We start from the raw sequence: 12,636 nt of genomic DNA, 5'->3' as shown, positions 1-12,636 counted from the left end.
TTACCTTTGTACCCCAAAAATGATACAAATACAAAATTCAGTAACTCTTCTTGATAGCATGCTGTGATACCACACACGTGATCATAACACACATTCATTGTATGAATTGATTTCTCTGCTTGTGTGCGCCCTGTCCATATTATATTGGAACTGGGCATTGGGGAGGAGCACAGAGGGAATCCTCTTAACCAGGTAATCTGTGCATCCATCTGCTACAGTCACCTACCACATCTATTCTCCACCAATATGCCATTTCCCCGCTAGTCAACCGCAAGTGAAGGAAGGTAAGAGGAACTGGCTTGAAGAGAAAAAGACTGTGTACTCGTAGGCTAGATTCTAGATGATGACGTGGGTGACACGGCCTATCTTTCTTCCAGACCATGCTGCTGTCTCCTCAGGCAGAGAGGAACTGGGAGGATCTTTGCTTGGCCCTTGAAGATGTTTTGGAGGAGCAGTCACACAGGCAGTTGTTTGGCTTAGAGCTGGGCTCTGGAACTGGGCAGCATGTCATACGGTTTGCACAGAAGATGCCATTTGTCACATGGCAGCCATCAGACATCAAAGAAGAGTCAAGGGACAGGTTTGTGCCTTAAACACGATTTCCAATAAGAATGCCTCCTACTATGTGCATCAGACACACATTGAAGCAATGGGGTCATGTGTGACAGGAAGTGTTTATTATTTATTTTCCAGCTAATATATTGATGAATGGATGACATTTAGGCTAGCGATTTATAAGAATCTGTGTGACATTATGATTATACTGATTGTTTGCAGTATCAAGGCATATATTGCTGCAACTCATGCAAAGACTGTGCTGCCACCCGTCCACCTGGACGCAAGCGAACCATGGGAGAAATGGGCAGGTCTTTCTCGAAGCTCTTGTGATGTTATTGTTGCCGTTAATTTGCTACAGTACAGCTCCTTCAAAACAGCACAGGTAGGCTAGTTGATCTGCAGGATTACCCCATTGAGCATGTTAAACAAATTGACTTGAATAATTGAGACACTGGTTTATTTATAAGTGGCCATGAAACACAGACTTACTACATGTCATTGTCTTGCCTATGATTTCCCAAGGGGGTTTTCAGTGGAGCAGGTCAGATCCTCAAACAAAATGGTCTTTTGATAATATATGGGGTAAGTACTGATGGTCATTTCAGATTTGTTCTATGCTCAGTATGGCACCATTTAAGTGTCAAGTACAAAAAAAATAAATCCTTTTTTTTTTCTTTTTTAGGTTTATGCTGTTAATGGGACCATTACACCAAATTGCAATGAAGTCCTGGATGCAGAGCTCCGAAAAATGTGGGTGGAGATCAACAGTTTCTATATAACACCCATAATATTAATTGACTGCACTGCTGTTCTATTGTTTAAAAATCCAATCCATACAGGGATATATTTGAAAGATTGTGAAGGATTTTTAAAACAGCAAATGTAACTAATGTAATTACTATATGGCAACATATCTTTTCTGGGTCAGCTGCCAGGGGTTCTATATAAACTGTGTAATGTTCCAATCTGTTACACAGGAATCCAGAGTGGGGTCTTCCAGACATTGATGTGCTCAGACAGCTGGCCTATGGAAATGGGATACGCATGGAGCGTATAGTGAGTGATGTGCTGTGGATTAACGTACTGACAATAACCTACCACCAACCACAGTTTATTTTTTACCTGTAATGTTTCATTTTCAGATTGAGATGGAAGAATACTACAAATGCCTCATCTTCAGGAAACTTTAAAGAAGCTAAACTATGCAAGAGATTTACTAGTTACTTGTAATTATGTCATGTCAATCTTCAAAGTTTTTACTTATGTAGTTGATCCCCATTTACCAGATGGGCTGTGGACCAGCTCTAGACTGCAAAGCTGTATGATTGATCAAAAACAACAAATGAATAATAATTACATAAATAAAATTGTGAATCATTAAGTTATTTGTTGCAGTAGTTGCAGTAACACACTCTGAGCTACTCCTTCCCTCACCCCATGATGCCCATAACACACACATGCTTGTGGGGGTCACCAGTGTCATCACTTCGGTCCTGATGTGTGCCTTATAACTACCTAACAAGCTTTATTGTCGGAAGAATTTGTCTGTGACTTCACAAATGCAAGTGATTTAAGAGATGCAAAGGAACCCATTTGTGAATGCTCCATGTGAAGTGTCTGCGTCAGTGCAAGAAGAAGATCAGTTCCTCAAGCTTGCAAATGATAGGGGGCGTCATTCTGGATTTAATCTACAAGTCCGCTTGAGCCTGTGGAGGTGGTAGGTGATAAGAGGATGGAAGCAAAGCTGTGATCCCTGATGGAAAACCAGCCCCACACCCTCGACAGCACTATAACAGCACTGGGCAGTGTCTTCAGCAGCTGACTGCTTCACCAATGCTGTGTGGAGAAACGTTACCGCAGGTCCTTATTTTCTGATGCTGAGGCTGGACAACCAAGCCTGCTCCTAGTAGACCACATGTACTACTGTTACTACTATAACTACTATTGTACTTAATTTACTATTTTTGTATTTATTTAAGGGTTACATTTTCTTGTGTGAAATGTTCTTAAACTATATGCTGCTGCTGCTGCAACTTTCCCCACTAAATTAAAGGATTCTTTTAGTTTATACCTATAAAATGGGAGGTATTCTGCAAGGATTGTAAAAAAAAAAAAAAAAAAAAAAAGCTAAATTGTGGAATATCTAGATAAAAAGAAAACATTTTGGCTGTCACTGTCAGTCATAATCTGTCGACAGGACTGCCTAGTTGCAGACAAACCTGCTCATGCTCCCACTGATTTGAAACAAAAATGTGTTCTGTGCATTTAAAATCTTAACATTACACAAAAGGTCAACCTTCTGTTGCCCAGTCTACAAGAATATTGTCTGTGGAACAATTGAAGTAACATTATGGCCAATAAGATCATTTAGCCCCCTCTGATATACTGTGTTATGGAAAACTTTTCAAACCCTATTGCAGCTTATGAAACACAAAGCTGAAGTGGACAGTAAGAACCAGATATTTATTAAATATAATTTTAAAACGACTTAAAGTCAGACAGATCAGTATGATGGAATAAACAAGGTCACAAATGGCAACTGAAAGGTTACAGAAATCACTAATTGGGCGTGTGATGTGTACATGCAGCACATCATGGTCACTCTGCAAGCATTTCTACATCTCTGAATGGGTGAGTATACTTTGGAAAGAGTGCCTACCTGTTCTTGCAGTTATATTGTACAGGTGCGCATTGTATATGTAGCCAACTTTGCATGTGTTAGTTAAAAAAATGGATGAAAAATAGGGGACCTGGAAGAAAAAATTACCAAAGTCAAATGGTTTTCAGAATCTTGATGGTACTTAAGCAGTCATTTTTTTAGACTGCTTTTAATGCATATGTTTTATGGTCGAATCAGCGAATTTTAATTATTTGCTCTGACTGCATATGTAGGCAGGATTAAACAACCATCTAGCTAATTTTCTAACACTCTTCCCACAATAAACAATCCCTGCAATGTGTTGTCTTTTCAGAGACTACATCAATAGTCCAAGCAGTGCACAACAAATAAACATCAAACCAAGATGAGCCTTTGTTTTTTGGGATACGGATGATCTGAAAACTAAAACTGGAATGTTAAACTGTTAACCTGATGAAAATGTGAATTAGTGCCATTAACTCCAAGCCTTTGACTGTACTTTCAGGCTTCACTGTTATTTGCTGCCCAAACTGTTAGTTGGGTTGCAATAATTCAATTCCATTCCAGAAAATAACAGAAATTTTACATGCAAATTTTGTTTTAGAAAAATATGAGACAAAGGATGGTTGCTTCTTTTTTAAATCTCCTAAGTTATTATATTTACTTATTCATTTTCACTTGAATACCACTTACTATTTCTGCGCTTCAGTTATTCATTTGATAAGGAAATACTACATACATATCAGCTGGAAAAAAGAGGAGATGGGGAGAAGGGTCTGGGTTATCGAGCCTTCAATTGCAGCTTTACCCCCAATTCCCATATGCCAGTGGGAGAGAGCAAAGGAGAGCAACAGTTTTGCAACATTATCACAATATGTCACGTTGCCACAACATCACAGCAAGGTGGAAGGTGGGAAGTTTGTGTGTGTGTTTCCAGTGGGTATCCTCAGAGTCCAGAGGGAGAGGGGAGAGACCAGTGGAGGAGAGAAGGTGTAGTGTGTCAGATCCTGCAGCACTCAGTCTCTCAGTCGAAGGAGATGAGCTGTGCCTCTGTGCTGCCAGGCACACACTGAGGTGCTTGCTGCTGTTGCTGCTGCTGCTGCTGTTGCTGCGGTCCACCAGGGGGAGCCACCTAGCAGGAAGGGAATGCACAAGTGATAACATAAGAGGAGATTCAGATTGAAATAGATTGGAGAGGTTACAATAAAGACACCCATGATTCAAGTAAAGGGAACATCGATGTGTCTAATTTAGCACAGTATGACGGAAGGTTTTCTGTCAGCTACCACCTGCTAAATAATTCACAACTGACCTGCTGGTACATGGGCTGCTGTCCTGGCATGTAGGCCTGTTGGGGGGGCATATTGGGGTCCTGTCCTGGCAGTGCAGAAATCATGTTCTGCATGTTGTATGGCTGGTAACTCATGTAAGCCATACCGTTGGTGGGAGCTGCCTGTGTCATTGGGGGCATACTCTGTGCCTGGGAGACCACATTCTACACACAACATTCACAAGAGTTAGTGAGGACTCATATTCAAATATTTTGGTTTATGTGGAGATCACAGAATTTAAGAGGAAGTCATTTGCACCTGGTAGGTCTGTGTGGCTGTGGGCTGATAGTTGGAGTAAGGTGGACTAGTAGTTGGTGGAGCCTGGCAAGGAGGAGCAGGCTGCCCATTGGTGCCTGCAGCCTGGTACATGTATGCATTAACCATATTGGGATCTGGCAAAAGAGAGTCAAAAAATAAATAAGAGCACATGTAGATCAAAATATTTTAAGGATTCTATCAAACAACATGGTGCTGGAATACTTTGAGCTCGGAGTCAATAATCAATCCCCCCACCCCTAGCAATTCCAGTTCTTCCTTTATCCTGTTGGCCTCCTCACCTGTGGCAGCACTGGGCATTGCCTGGTACTGTGGTGGTGCAGTCTGCCCAGGTTGGTTCATGTAGATGTTGTGCATTGGTGAGCCCTCCACAGAACCAGCAGGGCTGAAGGTGCCCGGATAGCTGGGAGGAGCACCAGGCTGATATACCCCTCCCGCAACGTTGGGGGGCAAAGACTGCATCTGCACAGCATAGAAAGAAATCATTAAAAACTCACCCAAAACATTTAATTAAATTCAGCTTTGTTAGTACTACCTAATCCTAGATTTGTGCTTCTAGGGAGATGTGAAACATTTGAGTTTCATCATGTCAAGTGAATTCAGTGATAAGAACATGCTTGGGATTAGTTTATCCTGATGGTTGATGGACTGTGCAGTGTATACCTGGGCATAGGGCAGAGAGAAAGCAGGCATTTGGGCTCTCATCTGGATTGTGTGCTTCTGCTGCTCTAAACGCATCTGCCTCTCTTTCTCTTGCTCCTGGAGACGCTGAATGGCCAGTTGTCTTTGCATCTCCAGGTACTCCTGCAGTTCAAACAAACACTGGTGAGTATGTAATTAGTATTATAACAATGTCTGAATTCTCATTGGAGTGATTCATTTCATTACCTGTTTCTTCTGCCTCATGATCTCCAGTTTTTGTGCCAGCTGAATCTGCCTCTGTCTCTCTGCTTCCTCTGCAGCGCGCCGCAGCTTCTCTCTGTGTTCATCCCGAAGAGCATTGAGGGCAGCCCGAGCATCACGCACCTGAGCCAATTTGTCCTGCAGCCCCTCATAGTACACTGATGACATAAAAAAACGGTTCAGATGTTGAACACAAGAAATCAGAAATGCACTGGAAGTCACACATTTAAGCATAGCACACTCACATCGCTTCTCATCTAGCTGGTTGAGGATGTCCAACAGCTGTGGATGCATATTGTTTATGGACTGGAAGAGGGAGAGGACGGCACTGTCGTTGGTGATGCTGCGGCCGCGCATGTGGTTGCTCTTCATGCGGTTAAGGAAGGTGGTGACAGCATTCTGCAAAGCCTTCAGAAACTGCTCATGGTTTTCCTCTGACTCTCCATTCTGATACTGTGGCTGAAAGTGGGGATGACAAGGAAGCAAAGTGTAGCGAGACATGTTTATTTTACCCACTTCAGTTCGGACATTAAAAATTCTGTTTCTTATTTGCCTGAGTCTCTACATACCTCCACTATGCTGATGGGCTGGACAGGGACATGAGTTTCTACAGGCTGACTGATTGGTGGCAGTGGCTCTGCCAATGGCACAGGGGCGGGGGCTGACGGGGTGGGACTCTTGCGAGCCTCTTCCTGCTTTTTCTCCCAGTACGTTCGGTTCAGGTAACGGGCCAGCTGGAATTATGTGTAGTCATATTAGTGTTAAAAGCATAAGGTACCATTTCCGTTAACCTAGTAATGCTGACATTTAAAAACATAATTTACCTCAGGGTCTACATCTTCAGCTGATGGAGCAGAGGAGTTCTGCAACAAGTATGTGTTTCAAAACTGGTCATTATATATAATATAATTTGTTTGTGCATATCAAAACAAATTCCAATAACTTGCTGAATAACTTGAAAAATGTTTGATAGTTCAGAAAACTGCCTCACCACAGGGGAAGTGTAGAGGGTACTGACTGGGGGTGCAGATGAAGTCACAGGGGTGGGATCAGTTTTGGGATACATTGTGTAAGAGTTCTTATGTCTCTGTAAGCAAATATACAGTTATATTAGAGTTATATGCCATTTTATTTTCTAAAAACAAGATGGAATAATACTAATTTAAATTTCAGCTGTGCAACCCACCATGCGCTCCTTTTCCTCAGCCTCACTTTGGGAAAGGGCAATGGCCAGCTGCAGCTCCTCCTCTTCCTGCAGGGCAGCCTCATCTCTCTTGGGGGGCATCTGATGAGAATGATAATTCTCAATGGTAAGATAAAAGGAGCAAAAACAAGGGGAAATGAAGCAAAGATTTAAGTCTTCACTAAATAGACGAAAAAACACTTCCAAACCACATGTATTTGCAAAAACATTGCTTTGTCAATGTCATACTGCACTTCCCTGCTGACTGTTCCTAAATAATCACCTGGGACTGTTGGGACAGGGGGCTGGTCAGGTACTCGGGAGGCAGTTCAGTAGGGCCTGCAGAAGGGGCTTTGCCTTCAGCTTTCCTGAGAGGAGGAGAGAGGGAGGGGTGGCTTTTGAGGAAAAGGGATCAGGGAGGACAAACAACCTTGTAAATAAGAGGAGAGCATGCTGCTTGTGACAACAACAACACAGGACTACAAAAAGGCATCCAGAGAAATGACTTCAAGTCCATTCATCTTAATTACTTCTGTAAAGGTCCAAGGTCAGTCAGAATCATGACCACTGAGTTATCAGTGTTCACATTTGAATTGTTACAGTAATTTACAGTCACAAAAGGCATGAAACTTGTGGCATTGCTATTTGGTATCACATAGGCCTTGGCATATGAATAAGCAACTATTTTCATGGCTAATTATGTATTCTACGAAACAAATGTTACAAACACTGGATTTACATTTTGAATAACCACATTAGAGCAAAAAAAACTGCTGATTATTCATGTCAAGATAAAGATTTTTTTTTTGCCAGGCCTTGTTTCACTTGTCTACACAAGACTATTTTATAGAGTTGCAAACACAATTTAGCAATACACTTAATTCACCCAGTGATCAGCTTAGTGCTTGAAGTATATTTCTACAATGCAGAAGACATTCAGAGATTTTCTCACTAATTTCATCATCATGTCTGGGGACTCACTTGTTAAGGAGCTCAAAGCAGGGCTCGCAGACACGCACTTCCTTCTCAATGCCAAACTTCGGAATGGTGGAGTACTTGGACGAACACTTGCCGCAGAAAATCTGGCCACAAGCTCGACAATGGTGCTAGAAATCGCAGGACACAAATGAAAAATAATTTCCACAAAAGTGCTTTCAGCATATAACACCCATATACACAAGACTGCACCTGTAAGGAGGAAACAATACAATCTCCAAGTGACCTAGTTATAAGAAGGCTCCACCTACCTTTCTTGTCATTACTCCAAACTGGACTCTGCACCGGTGGCACTCCTCAGCATCGACCCAGTCTGGGGCCTGGATAAAGCAGACGTCACATGTTAAAACAGAAACAGTGATAAAGCAAAAACATTGTAGTAAAACTTAAGACTAGCCTCTCTTCATACAGTTTAGTGCCGTGACCCACTAATTTGATGGTGCACATTTACAATACAAAAGAAATAACAGAATAAGAATAAACAAGAAAAATGAAATATCTTACTCTCTCAGCTGCAAACATGGCATCGCTCTCCTTAAACTCAGGGAACACGTGACCTGTTGAGAAAACAAAAAATGAAAAAAATTCTCAGAATCCATTTTTGTCAAGAGGTTTCAACTGTACCCATTGTTTAAACAAATCTACTTAACCACACAAATTTTGATGTGTCTGTCATGACTGTAACTGTAGCTAAGATGATATAATATGTGGAGATACATAGTCTTCCTTTTAGTAGAGAGTAACATTTCAAATAAAGTAAAGCTAATGTGTACGTACCTTCCACTTTCATGATTTGATAAGTGTCTTGAACCACTTTGTATTTGGGTTCGTTGCGGAAGGCATGAGCCCAAGCCTGGATCAGATACAGAATCTTGTTTCTGACATTTGGTTCAGTCTGTTTCTGGTGATAAAAGAAACACTCCATGAAAAAATCTGTTTACACTTCTAGATCTCTGTTGTTGCATAACATTCAAATGCAAAACGGAATCAAACAACACTGTTTCTGGTAACATGTAGTACAGTGGGAAATCCCTTGCTTTAGTCTGAAAAAATGAAATAAAAAAACAAAACTCCCCACTGTCACAAGGCTATGACATCACCAGGAAGTTGAAACCAGCATGGGCTGCAGAGACCGTGTCACATGACACAAGCAGGATATAATAAAATATTGCAAGCTCATGCTGTACTGCAAGCAGACGCCACTGACAAGTTATACAGTCAAAAAAGTGGGAAGTGCTTCAAAACAAAACATGTGCTGCCCACTTAATATAAAAAAATGAAAGGGTGAAAACACTTAACTCAAATTACCAAATGGTTGCTTAGTCATTACTAAGATGGAAGATACTAGACTTGTAATGCACAGATGCACATTATTTTGGTGAATGAAATCAAACATTTGCTAGTATGAGCTTTTGAAGTATGAGTACAATGTGCAGATTTACAGCTTTAGTGTGTTCAAAATTATTAAAAACTGGATATTTATGTGGGATCACAGACATGTGATCTTAAAATATAAATGCAAAAGTATCAATGTAGTTCACTAGCAGCAATTTGAAAACAATATGGTAGCAGGCACAGAATAATAGTGTAGTGAAAAGCAGAGAAAGAGTGTAATGTTAAAAATGAATACCACCTTGAGAAGATCCTTTAGTTCCTCCATAGTTTGCTTACTCGCCACCTCATCATGCACCGTCTGGCCGCAGTTCTTTACCACGGACTCCAAAACCTGAAGATGGAGGCCATATTAGTATTGTATATACACTTTATAATTTAGACTGTGCATTTTCCACTATGCGCACATTTTACCTCAAGTGCGTACAGGGCCACATGTGGATTTTTGTCATTCAGCTTCTTCTTAATGGCCCCAATAGCATATTTAGCTCTGCCAAAACATAAATCAAGGTGGTAAATCCAAGTTATCAAAACAATGGGAATCAATAATAGAAAGAGCTTTGTTTTCAAGTTTCAGAGGGGAATACAAAAATATCACTCACTGTGTGTCTCCTTGGCGAATGAGATCACAGATTTGCAGAATGGATTCCCAGTCAGTCTCCAGGAGCAGCTGACTGGTGGCTCTATCTGCAATAAGGACAAATGATCAAAGCTCAGCATGTCTGTCTGTAAATCAGCTGCCACACAATAAGGACAACTTGGCACAAGAGATGACTAATTTCTTTCTTCCCATTAACAATCCTACAAATGTCACAGGCTTTATGAAAATAATGTTCATATGTGTTCCAATAAAATAGAAATTACACTCAATATGGATTCAGATAGAGTCTTTTTCTTAATGTGAGCATTTGTTTTCTTGATTAATGTCTCATATATATCTTCATGTGCATTCAGTTCTTGATGAAGAAATCATGCTGACCTGTGGAATCTTTCGATACCTTGTCATCAGCTATAATTAAGTTTTATTATGCTCTTGCCATATCATCAGGAGTATGAAATATAATTTTAACAACTTTTTTAATTATATTCAAAGGATGCCTCTAAAAATTAAGCCTTTTGTAGTTTCCAGTATATACATATTTTGTTAATGTGTGACATTTTATTTTGCCAAAGCAGGAAAAAGCTGCCCCAGACACCACACTTCTACTTTGAATGTCTGGTGAATTATTACAGAGCACTTTACATAATATGTATACTGTATTCTCTTGCCCATTATTTTTCTTTTTTTTTTTTATTTCCTAAGGTCTAATTCATGATGCACAATCACATTTGTTACACTGGTTTGGAGGCACTGAAATTCTCATTTCATTTCTGTGTTTTTGTAGAGGTGAGCAAAGTGACTGGAGCCAAATTCCTTGTATGTGCACACATACTTGGCTGATAAAGATGATTGTGATTATCTGACTTAGTATGACTGTGAAAGTTCTCTAGGTCATCCAGGTCATAGTATGACCTAAAAAAACAACAAACAGAAACTATTCAAGAAACTTTATAAGCCCAGCTGCCCTCGTTTCAGATTTTTATTTTTTATTTTTTCTTGGTTATCTGACTAACTGCATCTTTGGCAGTATCTTTGAGGAACTTCATTTGGCATTCCACCTGCGTAATGTGTCTTTCACAGAAACATTAACAGCAAAAACAGCAAATGCTGTACAAAAGTCTTAACAGGCTGCCTGCTGCATATTTGGCCCCAGGACCCTCCGGCAAGATAACATGGCCATTATGGTAATCTTACATTGAGGAATAAAAATCTCTAAATAGACAATTATCATTTTGCATCCAAAACAAAATTAATATTCAAAATGCATCACTTTCGTGGAAAGAACGATGATCTGTAACGTTAGCTAATCGTGTCTGTTTGTCAGCGAGCTAATCAACCTGTTGTGGTTCTAACAACTTTAGGCAACACTGACAGTCACAAGTCTTTCACAAAGGACAGCGCTGTGTTTGGCTGCCCGGTTTTCTTTGACATGTCATTAGTCATCAAAAAAAGCCAACGGCAACCTTTACTACTGGAGTGTATTGGTAGCTTACTAAGGTATAGGAAACTGGTATGAACTCGTCCGAACGCAGTCAACGACCTGGTTTAGGTTTCCAAAAAGCACCGTGATAAGACAAGTCCAAATACCAAATACAGTAAAACCGCCTGATGAGATTACATTGGAAAACTAATATGTAGGCTTGATTAATTTAATGAGAGTACCCCGGCCTCGGAACAATAGCAGGGAATTTGTTAGCCGGCTAAAACGAAGCTATCTGGCCCGAGAGCCACAGCCCCAGTGTCCCCGGTCAAAACAATACGATGGAAAACATCGCACTTTGACTGGCATTTAGCGCAGCTGTTAACATAACGAATGTGAAGTGGACTTACCAAGAAGCCTCTCAAAGGTACCGCCACCCTTCCCCATATTCGATTCAAAGCCTCAAAGTGACTGTCGTGGCGTCTAGTTAGGTCGACGGGTCCTGGTATTTCGTCACTGAAATTAGCCTGGTTAGCTTGTCGGTTAGCTTCAAGGAACAACACAGCCGTACAGCCCAGGAAGCTGCGGCTCTTCCTACTTCCACCACACAAACAACGACACAAGGGGACTTTCTCCCTCTAGCGACGAATAAATGAAATGACAAGTGCATTTTGAGATGCCACAAAAGACCATCATCAGTGTATAAAGTGGTTTTATTAGCTGGATCTTTGCCAGCTACGATATAAAGAAATAAAAATCAGAATCAGATAAGAATCAGAAAAAAATGTATTTATTCCCAAGGGACGATTAGGAGGGCAAAGAGCGACACATTAAAAGAGCAAGAGAAGAAATACACAAAGACTGGTTCGGCAAATGCAGCAGATTGTGTGCAATGGCAGGCCTGCTGCCAGTAACAGTATGAGTGTATCCAAAAAGCATTTAAAAAAAAAAAAAAACTGGACTTGTTGAGTTTAATTCAATAAGGTAATAAGAAGAAGTATTCATACAAACGTCAAGATGCACAAAAACCCTATCCCTGACCTGATGGTGGTAGATCAGGACGTTGGGTTAGGATTACAGATGCAGCTATTTATTTTTTTATTTTTATTTTTTCCAAATAAACTGTACACGAATAATGTGTAAATAAATCTCTATACATACTGTAAACCACTAACAACCATGCGTTCAACAGTAAAGTGCAGTTCTGCAATATAATGAGAACTATACAAGAACATTTTGGGGATAATAATATTACTCAACACACATTTTATAAGAGTGCATTAGTCTTCCAAGAGTGTGTTTTTACATTTTGATGAAACTTTATTTGTTAAACTCAAG

At 40.4% G+C, this 12,636-nt stretch overlaps 2 protein-coding genes across 7 annotated transcripts; one reads left to right on the top strand and one right to left on the bottom strand.

Moving 5' to 3' along the window:
* The first annotated feature begins 145 nt into the window (after window positions 1–145).
* On the top strand, window positions 146–3,942 carry zgc:103625 (methyltransferase-like 26 B). Of its 2 annotated transcripts, XM_047571340.1 has the most exons (7): window positions 146–284; window positions 378–580; window positions 778–940; window positions 1,081–1,140; window positions 1,241–1,308; window positions 1,536–1,614; window positions 1,701–3,942. In XM_047571340.1, exons 2-7 carry the CDS (start codon window positions 381–383, stop codon window positions 1,746–1,748), a joined length of 618 nt encoding a protein of 205 aa, XP_047427296.1. In that variant the 5' UTR covers window positions 146–284; window positions 378–380; the 3' UTR covers window positions 1,749–3,942. The 2 variants fall into 2 exon arrangements, with proteins under 2 accessions (XP_047427296.1, XP_047427295.1); XM_047571339.1 differs by having other exon boundaries at window positions 1,536–3,942.
* hgs (hepatocyte growth factor-regulated tyrosine kinase substrate) lies at window positions 3,001–11,887 on the bottom strand. Of its 5 annotated transcripts, none has more exons than XM_047571337.1 (20): window positions 11,709–11,887; window positions 9,880–9,964; window positions 9,692–9,767; window positions 9,519–9,611; window positions 8,663–8,786; window positions 8,390–8,442; window positions 8,137–8,205; window positions 7,871–7,995; window positions 7,173–7,257; window positions 6,893–7,009; window positions 6,698–6,793; window positions 6,531–6,569; window positions 6,276–6,440; window positions 5,952–6,165; window positions 5,692–5,864; window positions 5,467–5,607; window positions 5,085–5,265; window positions 4,786–4,919; window positions 4,509–4,691; window positions 3,001–4,328 (listed from the first exon to the last, which is right to left on the bottom strand). In XM_047571337.1, exons 1-20 carry the CDS (start codon window positions 11,743–11,745, stop codon window positions 4,221–4,223), a joined length of 2,298 nt encoding a protein of 765 aa, XP_047427293.1. In that variant the 5' UTR covers window positions 11,746–11,887; the 3' UTR covers window positions 3,001–4,220. The 5 variants fall into 5 exon arrangements, with proteins under 5 accessions (XP_047427293.1, XP_047427290.1, XP_047427294.1 ...); XM_047571334.1 differs by having other exon boundaries at window positions 7,173–7,284; window positions 11,709–11,886; XM_047571338.1 differs by having other exon boundaries at window positions 6,893–6,991; window positions 11,709–11,886.
* Between the last annotated feature and the right edge of the window lie 749 nt (window positions 11,888–12,636).

The sequence above is a fragment of the Mugil cephalus genome, chromosome 20, assembly GCF_022458985.1.
Source record: "Mugil cephalus isolate CIBA_MC_2020 chromosome 20, CIBA_Mcephalus_1.1, whole genome shotgun sequence".
NCBI lineage: Eukaryota > Metazoa > Chordata > Actinopteri > Mugiliformes > Mugilidae > Mugil > Mugil cephalus.
Note: the sequence above shows the minus strand (reverse complement) of the source record. Positions and strands in the feature narration are given on the sequence as shown.

Excerpts from the sequence above, each read along its gene's own strand:
- zgc:103625 (XM_047571339.1), top strand. The coding sequence starts at position 381 with ATGCTGCTGTCTCCTCAGGCAGAGAGGAACTGGGAGGATCTTTGCTTG. Across the intron at positions 581-777 it reads AAAGAAGAGTCAAGGGACAG|TATCAAGGCATATATTGCTG; the intron begins GTTTGTGCCTTA and ends GATTGTTTGCAG. Across the intron at positions 1,141-1,240 it reads GTCTTTTGATAATATATGGG|GTTTATGCTGTTAATGGGAC; the intron begins GTAAGTACTGAT and ends TTTCTTTTTTAG.
- hgs (XM_047571334.1), bottom strand. The coding sequence starts at position 11,745 with ATGGGGAAGGGTGGCGGTACCTTTGAGAGGCTTCTTG. Across the intron at positions 9,612-9,691 it reads TGGCCCTGTACGCACTTGAG|GTTTTGGAGTCCGTGGTAAA; the intron begins GTAAAATGTGCG and ends CTCCATCTTCAG. Across the intron at positions 6,166-6,275 it reads AGCCCATCAGCATAGTGGAG|CCACAGTATCAGAATGGAGA; the intron begins GTATGTAGAGAC and ends CCCCACTTTCAG.